The sequence below is a fragment of the Ursus maritimus genome, assembly GCF_017311325.1.
Source record: "Ursus maritimus isolate PB19 chromosome X unlocalized genomic scaffold, ASM1731132v1 scaffold_X1, whole genome shotgun sequence".
Classification (NCBI taxonomy): domain Eukaryota; kingdom Metazoa; phylum Chordata; class Mammalia; order Carnivora; family Ursidae; genus Ursus; species Ursus maritimus.
In genome coordinates, this window is record NW_024423319.1 from 105,716,795 (window position 1) to 105,736,383 (window position 19,589).

A 19,589-nucleotide genomic window follows, 5' to 3' on the forward strand; every position below is an offset into this window, starting at 1 on the left:
AATTTAAATTAAATCTGTTCTAAGCTGATGTGATGTTTTATGACATTATCTGACCCTGACTCTTGTTGGAAAATACCCTATGAATCCATTTCTTACCACGCTGTTGACTAGTCTTAGAGGCTCAGTGAGAAAAGGAATGGGAATTAACAGAGCTATTAGGTGAAGAGATTGAGGCTTGAGGGTCCAGAATGAAAATAATCAAACTCAAGGAAAGGTGGAAATAGGCTGTGAACTTGTCTCCCAAGTTCTGTTGCTGCATTTTAAATGCCTTGTTCTTCTATGGTTTGATCATTTTTATTGAGTCCTGACTCTCTTTGCATATGTTCTTGGTTCTGGGGGCAGCTCCAGAGAGAATTTTCATTTTATTCTTAGGGACTTTTGGAAACTATGCCTTTCCTTCTTTCTTCTCACTACAGGGGTGTGTATGTAGATACTTGCAGAGGTAAGAAGAGGAGGCCCTGAGAAAGAATCCGTGCTACCTGATCACTCAGAGTTTGTTGCTTGTCATTGTTGGTCTTGCCTCCAAAAGCCCTCACCATCCTTCCTGATAGGCCAGATTCTTGTTTCTCAAGACACACCTTTCTGGCAGATGCCTATATGCTAAATTCCAAATTGGAGGTGCGCAGTGTCTTTGAAGAGCTCTTTGGATTTCGGGACAACTGCGGACACCATAACTGGGCCTCCTTTCCGAAGTTCAGTCAGTCAAGAGAAGGATGATTGCCAACATAGCCAGAGGTGCGTCCCAGGGATTAACAGCCTGGAGTGCCTAGCTGCTGCTAGACCTGACTCACAGCTGGGTAATTATGTTGAAGAGGTCAGTCTGTTACCCTAAAGGAAAGCTGAACGACGGTGTCTCCGTTTCCTGGCTTGGACTCAAGGGGAGTCATGTTCTGGGAGCCCTAGGACGTGAGGAATACCCAGCCTGCTCCCGCAACCCCCCAGAATGCCTACTTTGCCCATAATTATAGCCAAATTCCCTTTGGTTTTGGCCTTTGAGGGTGTTCTTATAAATGCAGACCCCTCTGGGACAGTGGTATATTGAAGCAGCTTCTCTTCGGTCTGGGCGGGGGGGGACGGTGGGACAGAGGCTGGAGATGGGAAGGCAGTGAAGAGGAAATTATAGGTAGGTGGATTTCACAGAGACTACTAAATCCTTTGCAGTTTTTCCTCCAGCCAGCCTTGGCCTTATCTTTTGTAGCCACTTCAGAAACAGGCCAGCGAAATCAAGGAAAGGAAGGGAAGAAAGGTTTTGGTAGGTTCCATTCCTCTCCACTTTCCTTTCAGCATGTGCCTCCCTTCTTTAGTGTCACCGTCATCTATCACCCTCTTAGCTTTGGGGCTGGGGTCCAACCAGCAGGACTCTGAGGCCAAATCTCACAGATGTAGATGAAGATAATTTTCAGAGGTTTGGCTGTCATTTCCCCTATTTTTAAATGGTGCTTGAAAAGCAAAAATATTGCTGTCTTCTTTGCACTCTAGTTTTTAAATTTCTCTATGATGTTGGAACTCTGTAAGCCTCTCTATTAAATCTGACCAAGGGGCGTATGTCATTGGTGCAAAGCATCATTTCAGCAAGGGACCATTATCCATCTCCAGTGTTGCAAGCCTGTTTATGAGCACTCCCTTGTAGTAGCACTCACACAGGGAGCTACCCAAACCTGAAGTTCCAAACAGACTTGGCCTTTGGTGACCAGAGGCCCTGTGGTGGTTATAGGAGCCAGGGGTCAACATCACAATGCAGGTCCGTAGCCCAAGACCTGGAAGTAAAGACTATCGTGGTGAGCACGCCAGAAACCGATCAATATCCCACGGCATTCCCTCTCTTACAGTCACAGTGTTTAAGGCTGAAGAGTTGCCAAAGGGAACTGTTAAACACCACATATTGATTCTATCAAATTCTTAAGATAAAGAAGCTTTTAAAGTATTCACTTGTCTTTTAAAAGCACATGCAAGATGTTTGTTTCTATTTTGGTACACTGCATGTCTGTATAGTTCCGCGGGTGTCAGTACGTGTCAGGACGCATGTACAGGCCCATGTTCTAATTATTCATGAGTGAACACTCTGAAGCAGTGGGGGCTTTTAGCCAGGTCCTGGGATAAGGGCAGTAGAGCTCTTCACCAATATTCAGATACAGTTTGTACCAGGAGTGCAATTTATGTTTTATTAGCAGTAGACTTTGGGACTGTCATCTAGTAAAATCAAATACTAGAGGATCTAGGCTAATAATTTTTCTTCTTTTCCAAGTGATTTTATATCTGTATGTGCCATGACTTTCAGGCTTTGGAGCCATGAAGAGAAAAAGCAGCACAAGTGATAAATAGCACTAATGGTGGAAAAACCTCAACTGGCTAATCCTGCAGTCACTTAGGGTGAGGCTCAGGAACACTCACAGATTAAATCTCACCCTCACCCAGACCCCTTTCTGGGGCCTGACCAAAGCCTTCAGGGTTGTTTATAATCCACTATTGCAGGAATCCACCAACGAATAGTTGAGAGTTAACTCAACTTTACCCAGTAGATGTGCTTCTAGAAAGCTGTTCATAAAACGAATCATATTTTCAATGTATTTAATGGTTTTGCTATCAGAGGCAGTCTGGGTGATTTGTTTATTTATTTTGTCAATGAATAATCACAAGCAAATTGATCTATTTTGTGTATCTGGATTCTGTAAGGCAGATTTTTCTCCAGGCTCAGATTCTCCTGCCTTCCCTGGCGCACACAGACATAGCACAGAGGCTGATGCCTTTGGGCACTACTCACATTTTCATCCTTCCCGTACTAGCAGGATTTCCTCATCTGGAGTTCCAGAACACAAGGAGTAGCTAAGGAGATGAGGAGGTGAAATGGGATGGCTTGCTGATGGATGATCTTTTAGTTTCAATGGCAATGCAAACCCATTTAATATCAGGAGATAGTGAAGCCATTTATAGCATGCCTCGGCAATGCCAAATTTCTTATGTGGAAATAAAATTACTACATTCTTCTAGAAGATCCAGAGTATAATGAATGCATGAGCAAAATCTGCTTAAAACATATTTTACTCTTAGATGAGCTTCACTAAGTAGCTCATGTTCATAAAATGCTTTTCTTTCAATGACATCCACATAAATTCATGATTTTTGGTTTTTTTGAGAAGAAATTTAAGTCTATGTGAATGTTGGGTTGAGTAATATCTATTTTCAGGGAGAAGTTCATTAATTGGGTTACATTTACACTTTGCCAGTTATAAACATTTACGTTCTATGCTGAATTGTTTGGTTTATCACAGCCTGTTTTGTGTCACAGTTAAGAGCGAGAGTAAAGGAAGGTGCATGCTGCTTAAGTTAAGAATGATGCACACATCAGGGCAAATACACATCGTATGCTTTCTACCAGAGACTTGTCACAGTGTGGCAATTCTAATCACAGCATTGGACTGTAATCTGAGAAATGCTTTTCCTTCATTAGAGAGCTGCAAATAAGAGTCCGAGAAATGAATATGCTAATAGCTCTTCCTTGTTGAAAGAAAGGTATTTAGATACTGTGTGTGTGCACTATATAAAATTGGTGTCTGTAAATGGGGCCCACAGTATATGCTACGGTCATTGTGTAATATCTTTACATGTAGGAGACATATGTAATATATAAATATATTTCATACATGTCATATCCATATTTTATATATTTACATGTAAAATGTGTGAATATATCTATATAATAGGAGAATATATAGTATGTATATTCAAATATTCAAACGATATATACTATATAATGTTATAAACACATGAAATATATATGCATGTGAACTTACTGCATAATATATCATATTACATGACATATAATATACTGATGTGATATATACTATGCACCCACACAACACACACACACACACACAATAAATAGGCTGATTTGAAAGTTATTTTACTGGTGAGGAAGAGAAATGCTAGTGCTACTACACCATCAATGCAGAGAAGAGGCTGGAATCCCTCTCTTATGTTCCATCTACATTTTGGTTCTTGGCTGCTGAAGTAGCCTAGGTGAAATGCAGGATTTCCTTGACAATGACCATGTATCTGCTTGCATTGTGAGCTCCTATAGACCCGTTTGGTCACTACTATCTGATCCTAGCAGTGACTTTCTGAGATGCTGGTCCAAATGCAACACTAAACTAGGTATTATTCTTCACAGTCTGTTTTTACCAGCTCAGTGTCCTGATGTTGCCTTCTGCCACCTGACCTTTGTAAAATCTGCCTTTCTCCCTCTCCCTAGACTAGGTGGGGCTAGACCACCCAGAGTATACCAGGAGACCAGGTCAAAGAGGAAGTGTCACTGCATTCCTCTGCCTTACTTGATCTCTGCATTCCTGGACCTGCCCCCTCAGTCCTGTTCTTGTCCTCCTTTACAGTTAAGAATAGAACAATAAAACATGTTTTGTTCCATCCCTGCAGACCTATTTCTCCCCACCCACCCCTTACTGGAATATGATTGGTGGCATAATAAAAGGGTGAGAACTACCCACAAAACTAGATTGCATAATATCCTTATAAATTAGTCCCCAAATGACCATCAGTCATTACAAAAAAGATATCCAGGGAAAAATTTTTGAAAATATTGTATGGAATTACTGTCTTGTTTTAAATCAGATGTAAACAAAACTGAGAACACTAAAACCCTTATCAACCGGGGTTTTTTTCTCCACAAATTACTGAGTCAATTAGTGATTTATATCTAAGCAGAGTATTTCCACAACATTCTACTCCATCGTGTAGACTGTCATATTGTTGCAAATAATGGACTTCTACAGTAATGTATTAGGTTGAACCATAAGAAATTACTGCTTTGTAGTTCCAAAATGGCTGGATATTGGTACCAATTGGTACCAATAGGTCAAAAATAGTTGACTACTGGCAATTTCCTATGGTTTGAACTTTATTTTTATCTGGCTGATTTCCCCACCCCATGTGTCCCATGACTTTAGAAATATACCAGAATGGGGCGCCTGGCTGGCTCAGTTAGTAGAGCATGTGACTCTTGATCTGGGGGTCCTGAGTTTCGAGCTCCACATTGTGCACAGGGGTTACTTAAAAAAGAGAGAAAGAAATATACCAGAATACTCAACTGGAAGGCAAAACCTTTCGCGTTTGCTTGAGTTTAGAGCAAAAATAATTAAAAGTTCTGATTTTTCAGAACTAAATGTCCTGCACAAGAACTTTCACCACTTTAAAGCCTGAGCTCCGTATACTGCATCATATTCCAGGTGGCATCAAATGAGAACAAATTCTTGGAAAACTGAACCTGATCTTCTGGTTTCTGCTAAATACAGATAATCTTAGAATATACCTGAAAGGAACCAAACGCCCCTGCTATTATTCTCCTCCTAGCACTTAATTACATCCTTTCTTCCTTTCCCACCCTTCAATTTGAGAATTCAGAAGGAAGAGGGCACCCCGGATGTGGCACTGACCTTCTCAAAAGTCCCAAACATTTGAAAGGGCTGTGAATCCCTAGTAGCTCACTCTGATTGTATAGTAGTTATCACTCTGTGTTGTGAAAGGGCTTGAAGAATATTTTTCTTGAAGAATTTTTTTTTGTCTCATCTGATTTCCATGGCTCTTGTATCTTGATAAATGCAAAGCAACCCTTATAAATTAGATTACCGCATACAAACTAAACTCTCTTTCACTACAACTTCAGTTCTCCCCTTTCAGCTGGTCAGAATGTACATGAAGCCACAAGCGTTCCAGCCTTCTGTTCCCTTCTATATTCTCCAGCATTCCATTCCCTTCCTGATTTGTGTCTGACCAGGAAAGCTGTGGAAATTATAAGCCTGTAAAGAGAGCTTGCATGCACAGTCTTTGCCAATTTCTTAAATCATAGCCAACTGGAGGACAATGGTGTAAATCCTCATCCTTTAAAGGAAGTTCCATAACGGATTAAAATGATGAGTGTCCTATGTTTATAAATGGCAGTTCAAGTACTTCAGTACCTGATATTAATATAGTTTGGAAAGAAAGGGTAGTACTTTATGTGTAATGGGTATGGAGGAGATAAACTCTTCTCCAAGTTTATAGTAACTAAAAAATGTCAATGGGCATTTATAATGCGGTAGACCTTTAAGGATTTCAGCTCTAAATAAACTGATCTGACTCATATGGACAGGGGTTTTGGCAGAAGTGGGATTGTCTAATATGCATGACACTGATTAAAAACATTCTAAATCATGATGTATCTATGCTTACATCATTGCCAAAATGATTCATCTGTGTAGGATATATTCTTATTGCCAGAGATGTCACGTATCGTCTTGGCTAGAAACACACAGTCACATCCCATTATGGCGAACTCTCAGAGTTTATCCAAATTCTTTCCTATTCTGGAATTTTGTCAGGTTAATACTGCTTGACACACGTGGTCTTAAAATTTTCCATTCTAAATCTACTGCCATTTTGGCATTTGGCTGGATCTGGCCTTATGTGACCGGCATCACACTGAGAATGTTTAGTTTGCTGAATTTTAAATATGATGTTTACCACAGTATAGACCTGTTATTGGCCAAGGAAATATCTGTATTAGAGTCTTTTTTCTAAGATACTTTTCCTTTTAAATGAGGCCATATAGTTTGAAATTTTTATTTGATATTGTATTTATATAACATGGAAAATCAAGAGGTTTTGCTTAAATCTTAGTTTAGGCATAGCCATTTTATGTTATAGACAGGCAGATTTTAAAACTGGACAGTTTATTGACTCATAGTGCAGAACCCTTAGCACTGCATTTCTTCCTGGTCATTTGAAATATTTATTGGTGTTTTGAGACTGGTCATCAAAAATCCAGAATTAAACATGGGCCCTAAATGCAACATTTATGAACATGCTCTTGCCTATATTTCATTTTATAATCAAATTCTGAAAACAAAGAGTTTATCTGTGAAACACAGGAGGGTGACCATCCTAAATCCAGGCACTATTGGCTTTATGAGCATATTAAGCACCCATTACATGGTGTGAAGTATTTATTGCAGATGGGCCCTAGCTACTAAAATGCACAGCTTCCTTTCATGTTGTGACTAAGTAATTTGAGATCTCTTTGGGCTGAAAATGCACAGAAAGGTTACATTCTGATTGTCAGCAGGGAAAACTGCCACCAAATCAATGCATTAACTTTCCTCACAAGTTGCAAACAAGGGAGTATTGGGTACCTGCGGTGCTTGGTCTCTTTCACCACAAACGCCAGATTTTTCTGAATTGAACTCTGACGTCAAGTTCAGTGATCTTCGGTCTCTGTGGAGTTGCAGCGCTACTATTTCTGGATTTGTTTTCTAAGGCCACTTCTCGGGTAACAGTGTCCAATCTCTTACATCCTTCCTTGCACCGATCCTAGCTGGTATATTCCTTTTTGTGCTGACTTTGATTTATGATGTTTAAAACTTCATTAGGAAGTATAAAAAAGGTTTAAGAAATCTTAAATATCATAAATTGGTTTACTTAATAAAATTAATTTAGAGAAGTTTCAAATGTTCCATTTCATTTTACTTGGTGAATTGATTTTTTTTTGTGAGGTTAATGTTAAGTTTTGACTATTGCTATGTTGTTTTACTTAAAAATCATTTTAAGAAGCTCTAAATATTGAAGTTTTATTTTACTTAGCGCAGTTAGTTTTTAGGAAGCTTTAAATACTATACCATAATTTGGGCTCACCATTCACAACTTGGAGTGTCATCAAACCTGCGCCAGTAGTCCTTTTTCTAGTTCTGACATTCTTTCTTCTTGATCTTAAAAACCCACTGTCTCCCTTCAGTTCCCCACTCCTTCCATATTCCTGTTTTTTCTTCCTCCCACAAAAACAATGACAACAAAAACCACTACATTTTTAAAATGAAAAGCTAAAAAATAAAACCCAAGCATGGGACTAATCATGGGCAAAACATCTTCATTTCAAGAAACCTTGACTCAAGCCTCCATGGAAGCTACTACCCAGTTGCACTGAGTCTTCCAGGAACTGCCGTGGAGCCCACCATCGGTGCACATCATATTCTTGGGGTTCAAGAGGCAAGTTATGCTGCCTTCTTAACGGACTGAATTCAGGAGGAAGTATGGCAGCCCCCTTCTCTGTTGTGTTTGGCAGCGATGAGCAAAGTGACCTGGTGAATGTGTGACTTGCTTGGTCTCCGCAGGGCCCCCTTTCCCAGGAGCTACCATATATGTTTTTATTGCCCAGGTCCGCACTCCCACAGGCCTCAGAGCATGGAGGGCAGCATGTCATTCCGCGACCTTGCAGCACTGCCACCCTGCTTATCATTTAACTGAAAGGCAGCTGAGATCTCCTGAGTAAATTCTTTTCTTTCCTTTTGCTACCCTCCAACAGGGCATTAGGCATTCTAATAAACTCAGTCATAGTTCTTCCTCATTCAGTGAAAAATGCCACTTCATTAGTCATGTCAGTATCTGATTCCAAATGACATTTTAATTTTGCTAAAGGAATTGATGAGAAGTGGCCACAGAAAAGGGAGAAGGAGAGAAGGAAGCCCCTGGAACACTCGGCCCACAGGAACCCTGCCATCAGGCTTGCTGGGTATGCCATCTTCCATACCAGATGAACAGAGCAACTGATGTTGTATTATAACCACTCTGGCTTTGTTTTCACCATTATCTCTATCAGGAAATTCTTGCAGCCCCTAAGAGAGAATATACTGGGATTCTTACAGCATCATTTTAAATGATGAGTTTATAGCAAGGACAGGAAAAAAGATACCTTCTTATTTATTTCTCACTTGTTGCTTTCAAAGTTCTTGTACATTTATCATGTCCCTTTTTGTGATACTCACATCCATTCCATCCATAGGGTGGGGAAACGGAGGGTAGCAGACCCTGTCAGAGCCCAGCCCATGTGCCCTCCTATTCACTATTCCGGAGCTCGTGGAAGGCTTCTCATGACAAATACCATCCACCTGGAGGATTTCTGGGGCTGCAGGAATGTGCCCAGTCTTCCCCGGGGAGAGTCGTTAATGAATCATACACAGGGTTTCTGGGTACATGGCCCAGCTTGCAGCTTCCTCACCCCTCAAGGAGGATCTCTCTGAGGTGTGTTCTGTTAAGTTTCCCAAAGGTCCCCAGTGGGATTGAGCCACCAGAGCCTAAAACAGTAACCTGTCCATTAACATAGCCTGAATTTTCTTCCTTCCCTGACTCATGTTCTCACTCTCACGCTGGGGCTTCCTGGGCTCACCTCCCAAATTAATGACTTATATCTAAATCCTTGTCTCAGGGTCTGCTTCTGGGGAAGCCCCACCTAAGACACTGGGGCACCAGAAGAGATTAACATCTGCTAAATGCCACACCGCTACTTACTGGAGAACCAGGGCTAGGACCCAGGGCTTGGGACTTCTGGCACATTTACCAAATAAGTTTGCCCCTTGCCAATGGCCAGCACATTATAGAACTGGTCCCAGGACTTTTAGGCAAAAGGAAGACACGATTAAGGAAACAAAGTTGTTGGATGGCTACTCCTTGCCGTTTAGGAACCCAGTCACCACCAGCAGCAGGAGGAAATAAAAAAAATGAAGGGCAGTAATTACCTAGCATGACGAAAGGGACTCCCAGGAAGGTGGAATTGTATTTCCCACCAGTAAGATTGATGATCCCGGCCGCGGTGAGAGTGGCCAGGGTTATGGTCACCAACCCGAGCAGGCCCAGCCAGGGTTTGCTGCGGACGCAGTCCTGCATAGAGCAGCACAGGATGGCCATGGTGACCACCAGGATCAGGCTGGTGACCAGGTAACGTTCCGATACACGGCTGGTCTTCTGGAAATCTTCCCTCAGTGAGGAGGACGTGTAAGGGTACATTTTGACTTTGCTGTTGGATTTCTGAAACAGTCGGACAGTGTCGCAGAAGCTGGACTCCCACCTCTCAGCCACCATGTCATTGAGACTGTTGATTGACTGCAGGTAGTAGGTGAGCTGGACGGCCTCTGCGGATTTTACCCGGTCCTTGCTGTGCACAGTGACGCCTCCAAGCTGGTGTCCGTTGTACACTGCCCTCCCGTCCTTTAAGTGAGTGATTGGGTATGTGATAGCAAAATTGGTCCGGTTGGTGGCCCGAGCATTCTTTAGCTCCTCCAGAACATGCACTATGTCATCCACGATGCAAGTCTTATCATTATTCAGGATACATATGTGGGCGAACGTGTAATTAAAACCAGGCCTTGGAACCTGGATCCTGGTCACAGCAGCATGCAACTATGGGAGAAAAAAATGAAAGTCAGTTTATTACCCAAAACAAGACATCAATGCATGACATTAGCTCTGTGGATTCAAATATCTCCTTTTGGGGTGACGGAGTCACTTGTGTCATCTCCAAGCTAAAGAGTTCAAATGAAATGTTATAACCTTACGATAGAAATAGGTAGTAAGGATGCAAAACTAGCATCAGCACAACCTGGGAACTTGTCAGAGATGAAAATTTTCAGGCTCTACCTCAGACCTGGTAAATCAGAAATCTCTGGAGTGGGGCCCAGAAATCTGGGTTTTCACAAGCTCCCCAGAGGATTCTGATAAAGGCATGGTTTGAGAAGTGCTGGGTTAAAGCACCAGCATATTTCCACATGTTCTCTTCTTTATTTGTGACTCAGTTGGTTTATAAATGTCTGAAAGTCTCACACACAACCACCATCTTGAAGATGTAATGTACCAAGTGAACTAAGGTACATGTCATGTGGAGGCGCATCCCCTCCTGCCAATTTCTAGGGCCCCTAAATGACTTCCCCATTCAATTCAGTCACTTGGTGCCATAAAAGACAAGAGGCTCACCTTGAGGGACTCATATTCTCTGGCTTCCCTCGTCTGCTTGTATGGGAAGGAAGACATAACTGCAAGAGTCTGGCTGGGTCATGCTAAAGGAGCACAGTGGGATTTATTCTAAACACCTCACCCCAAGTCAGATTTGCCATGTCCAAACTCTATACCCCGGTGATCAAAGTGGACACTGGGAATACAAGTGATCATTTAACAGGTCCTACCATATGCCAGGCACAGTTCTAGGCCTTTTATGCAGATTAACCTATTTCACCCTTACAAGAAACTATGATGTAGATACAAGTACTAGGCTCATTTTACAGATGAGGAAACTGAGACATGGTTGCTTGCCAAGGTCACACACATAGTAAAAGAGAGAGCTAGGTTATCCCAGGCAGCTTGGCTCTGGAGCTTGTGCTCCTAGGCCCTGACCACAGACCTCTAGGTTAACGATGCTGGTAGTTGAATCAAAGTTCTTGCTAGTAACTAATGGTAAATTGGTGCTTGCTCTGCCCACGTGCTAAGGTGGCCTAAAAACCCCAAGTGCTCAAGTTCCGATATGTAGAAGCATATGTACTCTACAGTCTACGGTGAGAAAATAAGGCCTTTTCTCTGTAAAATGTGCCCAGTCTGCAACATGAGGCCAGTGGTAGACATGTAATTGAGTGTGAAGTAAATGAGTGTGCCTGTGCTTGGCACCTGAGTGGGCTCTCACAGGAGCAGAGGTAGCCACTGTGTATCTGATGAATGAAGAAAAACATTTCATATGTAAAGGGAATAACGTTTAACATCCAATTGCCACACCATGACTGTGCCATTGTAACTCATAACCTTCTGAGCGTCTCCATGACCCTGATGTATTTTCTCTTAAATCTGCTCTAGATAGATTATTTGTGAAGACAGTTCGCTGTGCATGTGCCAGGATGAGTGGGATATTTATTATGCTTTTTGAAAATGTCGGAGGGGTACCAGCTGTCAAAGTCCTTTAGTTAGCACAGAGCATGAGTTGTTAATCCTAATTCTCAGTGCACCCTCAGGTTCAGGAAACACTTCACCATATTATGTTTGGCTGAAATAATTTTGAATTCTTTCCTACACACACACACACACACTCGATCACCCAGAGATACCTAAGAGATTATTTTCACAAAACTCTTACCATATGCTAAATTTTTGCTTTGGTGCTTTGGGATTAATGATGAGCAAAATGTCTCCAATGATTTTAAACTTTGAGTGTGTCTTTTTATCCATTCTTCTCTAAGTATGGCCCAGTGAATTTTGATTAAAAGAACTTATAACTACAAAAAAATCGCAAATATAAAGTTATTTTAGGGGAGAGAAGAACTGAGAGGAATTTAAAGACAAGAGAAAGTTTTGATAAGTGTTGAAAGAAAGACTTTGGGGAAAGATTCAGAATAGGCTAGAAAAGGAGTGGTATTGAAAGCATGCATATGTGTAATATTTAGTGTATTGTTTGTTCCTATGAACAGTCTAATAAATCTCCCTTAGAGTGATTACTAAATATGTCAAGAGAAAAAGATTGCCAAATAAGATGGTGTTAAGCCACAGGGCTGAACCCAGTTATAGCAGGGGGATATTTTCCATCCATTCTCTAAGGCGACCATGCCCTGCTGGGTGGGGAGTTATAAACTATTTAGTGATCTGCCAACTCTGCAGATCTGCTGCTCTGATCCCTGGGACCATAGACTGACTAAAGCAGACACTCTGTTAACTCCTGTACCACCAGAACATGGGAGGGAGACTTGGGAAAGGAGACCTTAGTGAAGTTTGAGAAGGAACGTTTCTTTATTCTCAGCACCAGAGCTGCCATGAGATCCAGCTTCTTTGAATTTCCAATGGAGAGGTGGGTAGAGCGTGTGTCACTCTTGCTTCTGAGTGGCAGGGAGCTGCTGAGTGACAAAGCATCCAGAGAGGAGGTGTTGGCTGAGGCCACCCACCTGGCAGGAGGTGTCTGTGGGATTCTACTGTGGGATTAATGGTGAGAGGATAATAAGAGGCATGGAGAAGAACTGAAACTCCACAGTTCTGATCTCTGGTTCTTGTGACTGTGTATCAAGTACACATATAATGTACTCTTGGCCGTCTGCATGGCCATCGGCAGGTACACTGCACTTGCTACCTGGATATCACCCTGTGTAGGGTTTTAGAATGCCTTGATTTACTTTTCCTAAGGGAGCCTCACTTAGAACAGCAGACACATTAGTAGGTGTTCTTAGATATATTCCCAGGGGAAAAAGGAAGCCAGAGATTGAATCTATGCTCTCTTTTTTTTTTTCCTGTATACTTACTTTAAATTTCTGCACTGGGAAAGGAAGGTGAAAATGATGACAGGTTAGTTTATGGTGACTTCATCTTTGCCTTTAAATTAATGTTTTCTCTTGGGGCCAGAAAGGGAAAGCAAGTCAGGAAAACATCAAAGCATGATAGTGAAATCGTGACTAAGACACCTCCGTCCACGAAATGGACAACTTCCAGCCACACAAGCTTATTACTGAGCTTCGTAAGAGACCCTCAGGAAAATGGAAAAGGGAAAGTGACACAAAGTAATAGTCCTGACCCTTAATATAGTCTGAATCTGTCATGTGAATCAAGACATAATCCATGTTTCCATAACTATGTATTATTCACTCAACACACATTCAGTAAATACTCTTCAAATCACAGAAGAGATACAAGATTCAAAACAAAGGGAATATTCTAACAGTAGACAATGCCAAGCACTTTGTAGTAGGAAAGCCCAATCCAATGTCAATCCTGATCACAATATTTTCTATTCTGTATTTGCTGCCAAAGAGGCCAGAACTGAATGTTAATTGAGATTCATTCCCAGGCTCTGAACATACCATTTCAATTGTTAGTTTCTTTGCTCTCATCACCCCTCAGGTTAAGAATGATGACAGTAATAGTAACTAGTCTGCTAAGTACTTTCTTTACAATTTTAAACATTTATTTAGTATGACTCAATGGAAACGATTAAATGATTATCCTCATTTTATAGCTGGAGCAATTGAGGCCCCAAGGATATCAGTAGCTCACCTGCACTGACCCAGTGAGTGAAGGGCGGAGGTAGGATCTTGAGGGCAGCAGGATGTGTGGCCCAAGACCAGCACAACTTTGACTGAAGACTAAGAGGATTTGGGGAGGGGTGAAGTGCTGTCAGCTCGACCGGTTCATGTGACTGGCTGTGGCTGTGACTGAGCTGTGGGATGGCCATACTTGGGGATCTGGGGCCCATTAAGAGAGACTAGACATAATCCTAAGAGCCAAACCTCATCTGTAGATGGCAGCATTACGTGGCAATATTAACAGGTAGTGAAGGGGATGGGCTTGGAGCTTACTGACTTTTCTTTTTCTCCACCCAGCCTCTGTAGTTGCCAAATAAAACTTTTCATAGGCTTACCAACAAGAAAGGCTGTGGGACACAATGAAATCCAGTAATGAGAAGTTTTGGCTTCAAGTCTGGCTTCTGCTGCTTCTGCTGCTTCCGTGGGAGTGTCAGAGACCCTAGGAATGTCATTCCTTCAGGTCGCAGATTTATCAGTAAAAAACAGGTGGTTGGTTTAGCTAATCTTTACAGACAGACCCTTTTGGTTCTAACACGACATAATTCTAAGATGAATGACATCCGCATACTGTACGATCAGATGCAGGGTGAGAGAAAGTAAACTTCATAAATATCAATTTGAGATTTATTATAGCTGCTTGAAGTATGCTTTTCCAACACATTGAAGTTCTTTTTAGGTCAATAACAGATCTGATAGTAGATGAAACCCAGAAAGAAAACCACAGGGTAGGGAAAATAGGTTTACTAAAAAAAAAAAAAAAAAGACTGGGGAGGCACTGGCTCTTCTAATCCCCTTCTGCCAGAGCCTGGGACAAAGCCAGTGTGGGCTGCCGGTCACGACAGGCCAGAGTCTAATTTCCTCTCTGCCTCTCCTTGGCACACTCAGATCTTCCTCAGAAGACAGCAGGGGCACCTTGTAGAGAGTACAGAAGGGATCTGGGAGGAAGGAAGTGTCTGCTCCTGCGTGGTGATTAACATAGGAAAAATACCTGTGGGTCCACAGGATCTTCTACAATACCTTTCAGCTCCTCTTTGTATTTGTTTTTTATTGAAAAGGGGGAGAGTCAAGGCCAGAAGGCCACTCTGCCAGGCAGGGCAATTAACGGGCTCTGGGAGCAGCATCAAGCTGTCCCCAGCAACCTCACCTGTGAGGAGAGACCGGCAGGAGGTGAGGGTCCCCAGCTCCCTAGGGAGAATCAGTCTGATGACCCACCTTTATCAGCTGTCTTCCTTTCTTTGCCTCGCCTTCCTACCACCTCCTTCTGCCTGTCACAGATAGGCTGCACTCATTAAAACAACAATTTTTTTAAAGACTGTATTTTTAAGGAATCTCTACATCCAACGTGGAACTTAAACTTACAGCCCGGAGATCAAGAGTCTGCTGCTCTATCTGCTGAGCCAGCCAGCTGGGCACCCCCATTAAAACACTTTAAAGAGGGAGGTATTTAGTTAGCTTTTCTAACTTACGTCATTTGTCCCCAAGTAATCACCTTCAAAGTGACGCTAAATCAAAATTGCTTTAAAAATGCTTTCAAGGAATATCTGGTTTTCACCCCCAAGTGAAATCTTTTCTTCGTTGAATCCCTCCAAATTCCACATCTTAATCTGGGTCTATATCCTGCGACTGTAAATGGGTAAGAACTGACTGGCAAGGGATCCTCACCCAGGACACGAGAAAACACCTTGAAGTGGATGGACCTGGTCTCAGCAGTTCATCAATTACGCTAGCTCCCTTGGTGTTATGTTCTGTCTTTGCATGATCTCACTCTCACCCACTCTCTTTCCTCTTCTTTTAATAGAAATGCATTACATCAGAACACCAGAAGTCGCAAGTTGGGGATTGTTACTGTGATTCATTTGTAGTGCAGCCAAAAGCAAGTTAGTCATCCCTTAATAAGTGAACAGAAATATCATTCTGCCTTTGAAACATTACATGTTTGGAGGACACCAAATTTAAGCTGTGGATGTAGCCAAACAAGTGACTATCTGTCTACACGCTTCTTCTACACATGTGTGCCCAGTGTCGGCCTGACCTGCTCTAGTGTCAAATGACAAATGGGTACCTCTATCAATACTGCAGTGTCGTGGACCTCTGGGAGAGTTGGATGTGTCTGTTGTTCTCCTTGCTTTACCACCAGGGGGTAAACACTCTTGTTGCTGATGTTGACACTAAAAAGCAGGCGAGAGAGCCCCACATTGTAATTCCCCAAACAGGCTGTTTGTCTTTACAGCCTTGGCTGAAAAAGCAATGCAGCTTTCAATCTGAAGCAAATAAATCTGAGATTTTAGAAACAAAAAACAGTAATGATGAAGGAAAAGGCAAGTATAATATCTCCTTGCAACTTTGGCCCAGTTCCATGTTGGTCTGGAGGAAAAGACAATGTGGTGAGGCAGAGGTCTGGTAACCTCTATTTCCATAGTCTGGGGAAAATTTTCATGCAGTCTTAATTTAAAAAATTCCTTGACAGCATGAAGACCCCTGGAAAAGTGTTATGTTCAACTTTCTCATTAAAGTGGTTATCTTTTAATCCCATTGTCCTCACTTGACTTTCCTGGTCAGGATTAAGCTCCGGGTGAGCAAGTTTGTGGGTCATGAGTTTTGCTAAGTATCTCTAAGAGCACAGGATGCTCTCAGGAGTGGGAGAATGTTAAAGCTGATTGGCCAAGAGGCAAAGAGAAGTCCCAAAGAGCCATATGCCTGGGGAATATACAACAACAGTTTTAGGATTTGGTCAGGAGAGCACAAATAACTCTTCAAGGGACAGGAAAAACAGAGTACTGAGGACATCCAGGTCTGGAAAATGACCGTGCACCTGAGTGGGAAGAGCACTGGATCAGGAGTCAAAAGACTTGAATTTAAATCCTTGTTTTGTGTCTTGCTGATCACATGAGTTAGATTTTTTTTTAAAAAAAATGAGCCTTCAAGAACATGTATCCTGCCACTTCCCTGCTCTAAACCCTCCAGTGGTTCCTCACGGCACTGAGAACCAATACCTAAGTCCTGACAGTGGCCAACAAGATGGTACACTGTCCTTGCTGACATCTTGGGGCTCATATCTCCCCATGCCCTAGTCACATGGCCTGTCTCTCTCTTAATTCTGCTTGGCGTGCCCTTCCTCCACACAGCCTCGCTTCTTTTACTTCCCTGCTCAGAAGTAATCGGCTTCCTTGACCTCACCCCCCATTTTTAAAAAAACAGTATCCCTCGTCATCACCATCATTTTTTCTCACGTCAAGGTTTTCATGGCACAAACTGTGATATGACGTGGCATTACACATCTCTCTGTTTCTTCATTCTGCTGCCCCCACTAGAACCCACATGCCGGTGGGTCTGTCTACTGGGTCTCCTTCTACATCTTTGCTACCTAGAACGGTTCCTCCCACCTATGCTCAGTAGTTATGGAGTGGACATGTGAATATAATACTCTTGTGAGTGACTGGATTTTAGTCTGTGTTGTGGGGCTTGAGGCAGGTCAAATGGAGTGATAGAGTGCGTGCATTTTGTAAACTCTAGAGGGCTATGCAAAGCTGACCGCAGTTCTCCTGCAGCGGGCAAGCACAGGGTGCTGTTTTTCCTGGTAAGTGTCTTACAGCCGTCCACAGAGGACCTAGAGTTGACTCCTGATCGTCCTGCGGGCCCTGATCTTTCCTGGATTTTGACAGTATCTTGTGCTTTAGTGGGAAGGACATGGGTTATGAGGTCAGAATGCCACAAGTGCAAATCCTGCCTCTGTTGGTGGTACCTATGGGGCCATAGCAGACACGGCTGGGCCCTGTCCCTGTCTTCTCACGACTTTGGTGCACACTGGCCCTCCTTCCAGCCTGATGCAGGAATACTAGGGCATTAACATACTATCTTAGTCCCAAGCAGCCTGGAGCTATGACTAAAAACAGTTTGTGTATAAATACTCCAGCTCCCTGTCCCTGAGGTGGGATGACTCCATTGCATGTGTTCCCCACTGGTTCCTGGAGTTTCCCGGCAGGATTAGGCTACTGTTGCCCTGAGGGTAACTAGCTTGACAGGGGCCCTATAACTTACTGCTTTTCTTCCCTGTTGTATGTTGCCATTCTCTGACCAGAGCTTCCTGGGATTGTCTTCCAGAGAGACTCCTCGTATTGAGTCCTTGACTCTGGGTCAACTTTTGGAGGAACCCAAACTAAGACAATGACTTTAGGCATTTAATTCCATTTCATTATTTGTAAAGTGGGGTCATAGGGTCATTAGGAGGATCAAGTGTGGGAAGATAGAAAAGGTGTCTGCCCTGGCCTTTATTATTGGATTAAGCCATATGAAATTGCCATAGTGTAGGTAACAAAGTGGTTCGGTGTTGACAATTTTATGTAGTTCACCTAACTGACCTTCAGTTGTTTCCCCCCTCTTGGCCCCTCTTCCTTTCCAAGGGTTCTGACAGAACCAGGGATCCCCTCGTTGGAGCACCAGACAATCTTATTTGGTTTCCAAGGTATAGTTTGGTGGTACCAGGACAGGCTTTTAGGAAAAAGACAAGAGTTCTGGGCTGGGAAAGATCTCACACATCCAAACAATGCTGTACAATGAGCCTCTGTGTGCAGCTGCAATTCACACTTGTAGCAGTTTCGGCTTGAGAGAAAAGAATGTAGAGCACCATAGAACCCACATCCCTGAAATATTTGAAACTGCAAATAATCATGATGTTAAATCTACAAAATCATGAAAAAGTGTCTCTATCAGATGAACTCTTTGGCAATTTTTTTTCCTTCCAATGATTTACTAAGTTTCTCATGAGCACTGAGTTTGAGAACAGTGTAAATTATGGCTGATAAAAGAAGAAACAAGAAAAAAGTTCCACCTAATGACATGGTAATGGCACTCCTGAATGATGGACTGTGAGCTCTCCGAGGCTGAGCATGTGATGTAGTTCATAAACGAGTGTATTACCTGATACTGCATTTTTTTCCACTGGAAATAATTTTTTTTTTTTTTTTTGCGGTTTTGTTATCAAGCTTCTCTAACAAAACTACTGCCCTTAAGAATCACAGGAGTGACCCAGCCACTGCTCTTCTTTTCCGGATCTGCAGGGGCCTGACGGAGCAGACAGTCAAGGCTGTGATGGTGTCTGTGATTCACCTTGTCCGGGCCTTGACCCTTCTGGGAAGTGCTAACATTGCTGGCCTAATTTGGCTTGGGCACTTGGTAATTGTGTGATCCTGGACAATAAGTTGTAACAGCTCTCTGTGCCTCCGTTTCCTCATCTATAAAGTGGGGCCTAGAGGAACTATGAGGGGTACTATCTAGTAGGATTGCTGGAGGATAAATGAGAAACTGAATATGAACTTCTCAATATCATCTCTGACACATGAGTGGTACCCAGTATAGGTTTGTTAGCAAAAACAAAATGCCCCATTTCTATCCTCTGTTTTGCCTTGTCCCCCATGTTTTTTTTCCCTCTAACTGAACAACTGTTTCTCAGTTGTTCTTGAAAAGCATATTCAGTGAGATGGAAAGGTGACATATTTTTGCTCACATCTTCACGGAGAGACTGAGGGGTAGATGCATGCATCAATACACAGATTTGAAGAGAACAGCTGGGCTGTATGTGTTTAAAAGCTGGCACTCCCTAATTCCAGGATCAGCTCCAGCCTGACACCATCCCACCTTTCCCAGGTGAGCTGCCTGTTTCGATTACCACGCACATCAGACCAGGCAGGGAACTGTGGCAGAGGCAAAAGGAGGAAACTAAAAGGTTTGAAGAGC

General features: G+C 42.6%; 1 protein-coding gene across 1 annotated transcript in view; it reads right to left on the bottom strand.

Moving 5' to 3' along the window:
• The window catches only part of PTCHD1 (patched domain containing 1), a 51,718-nt gene that overhangs the window by 3,657 nt on the left and 28,472 nt on the right, over positions 1-19,589 (bottom strand). Inside the window, exon 2 of the mRNA XM_040626271.1 lies at positions 9,555-10,215. Within this exon, the coding sequence (XP_040482205.1) occupies positions 9,555-10,215 (661 nt within the window). The remainder of the gene's footprint in view (positions 1-9,554; positions 10,216-19,589) is intronic.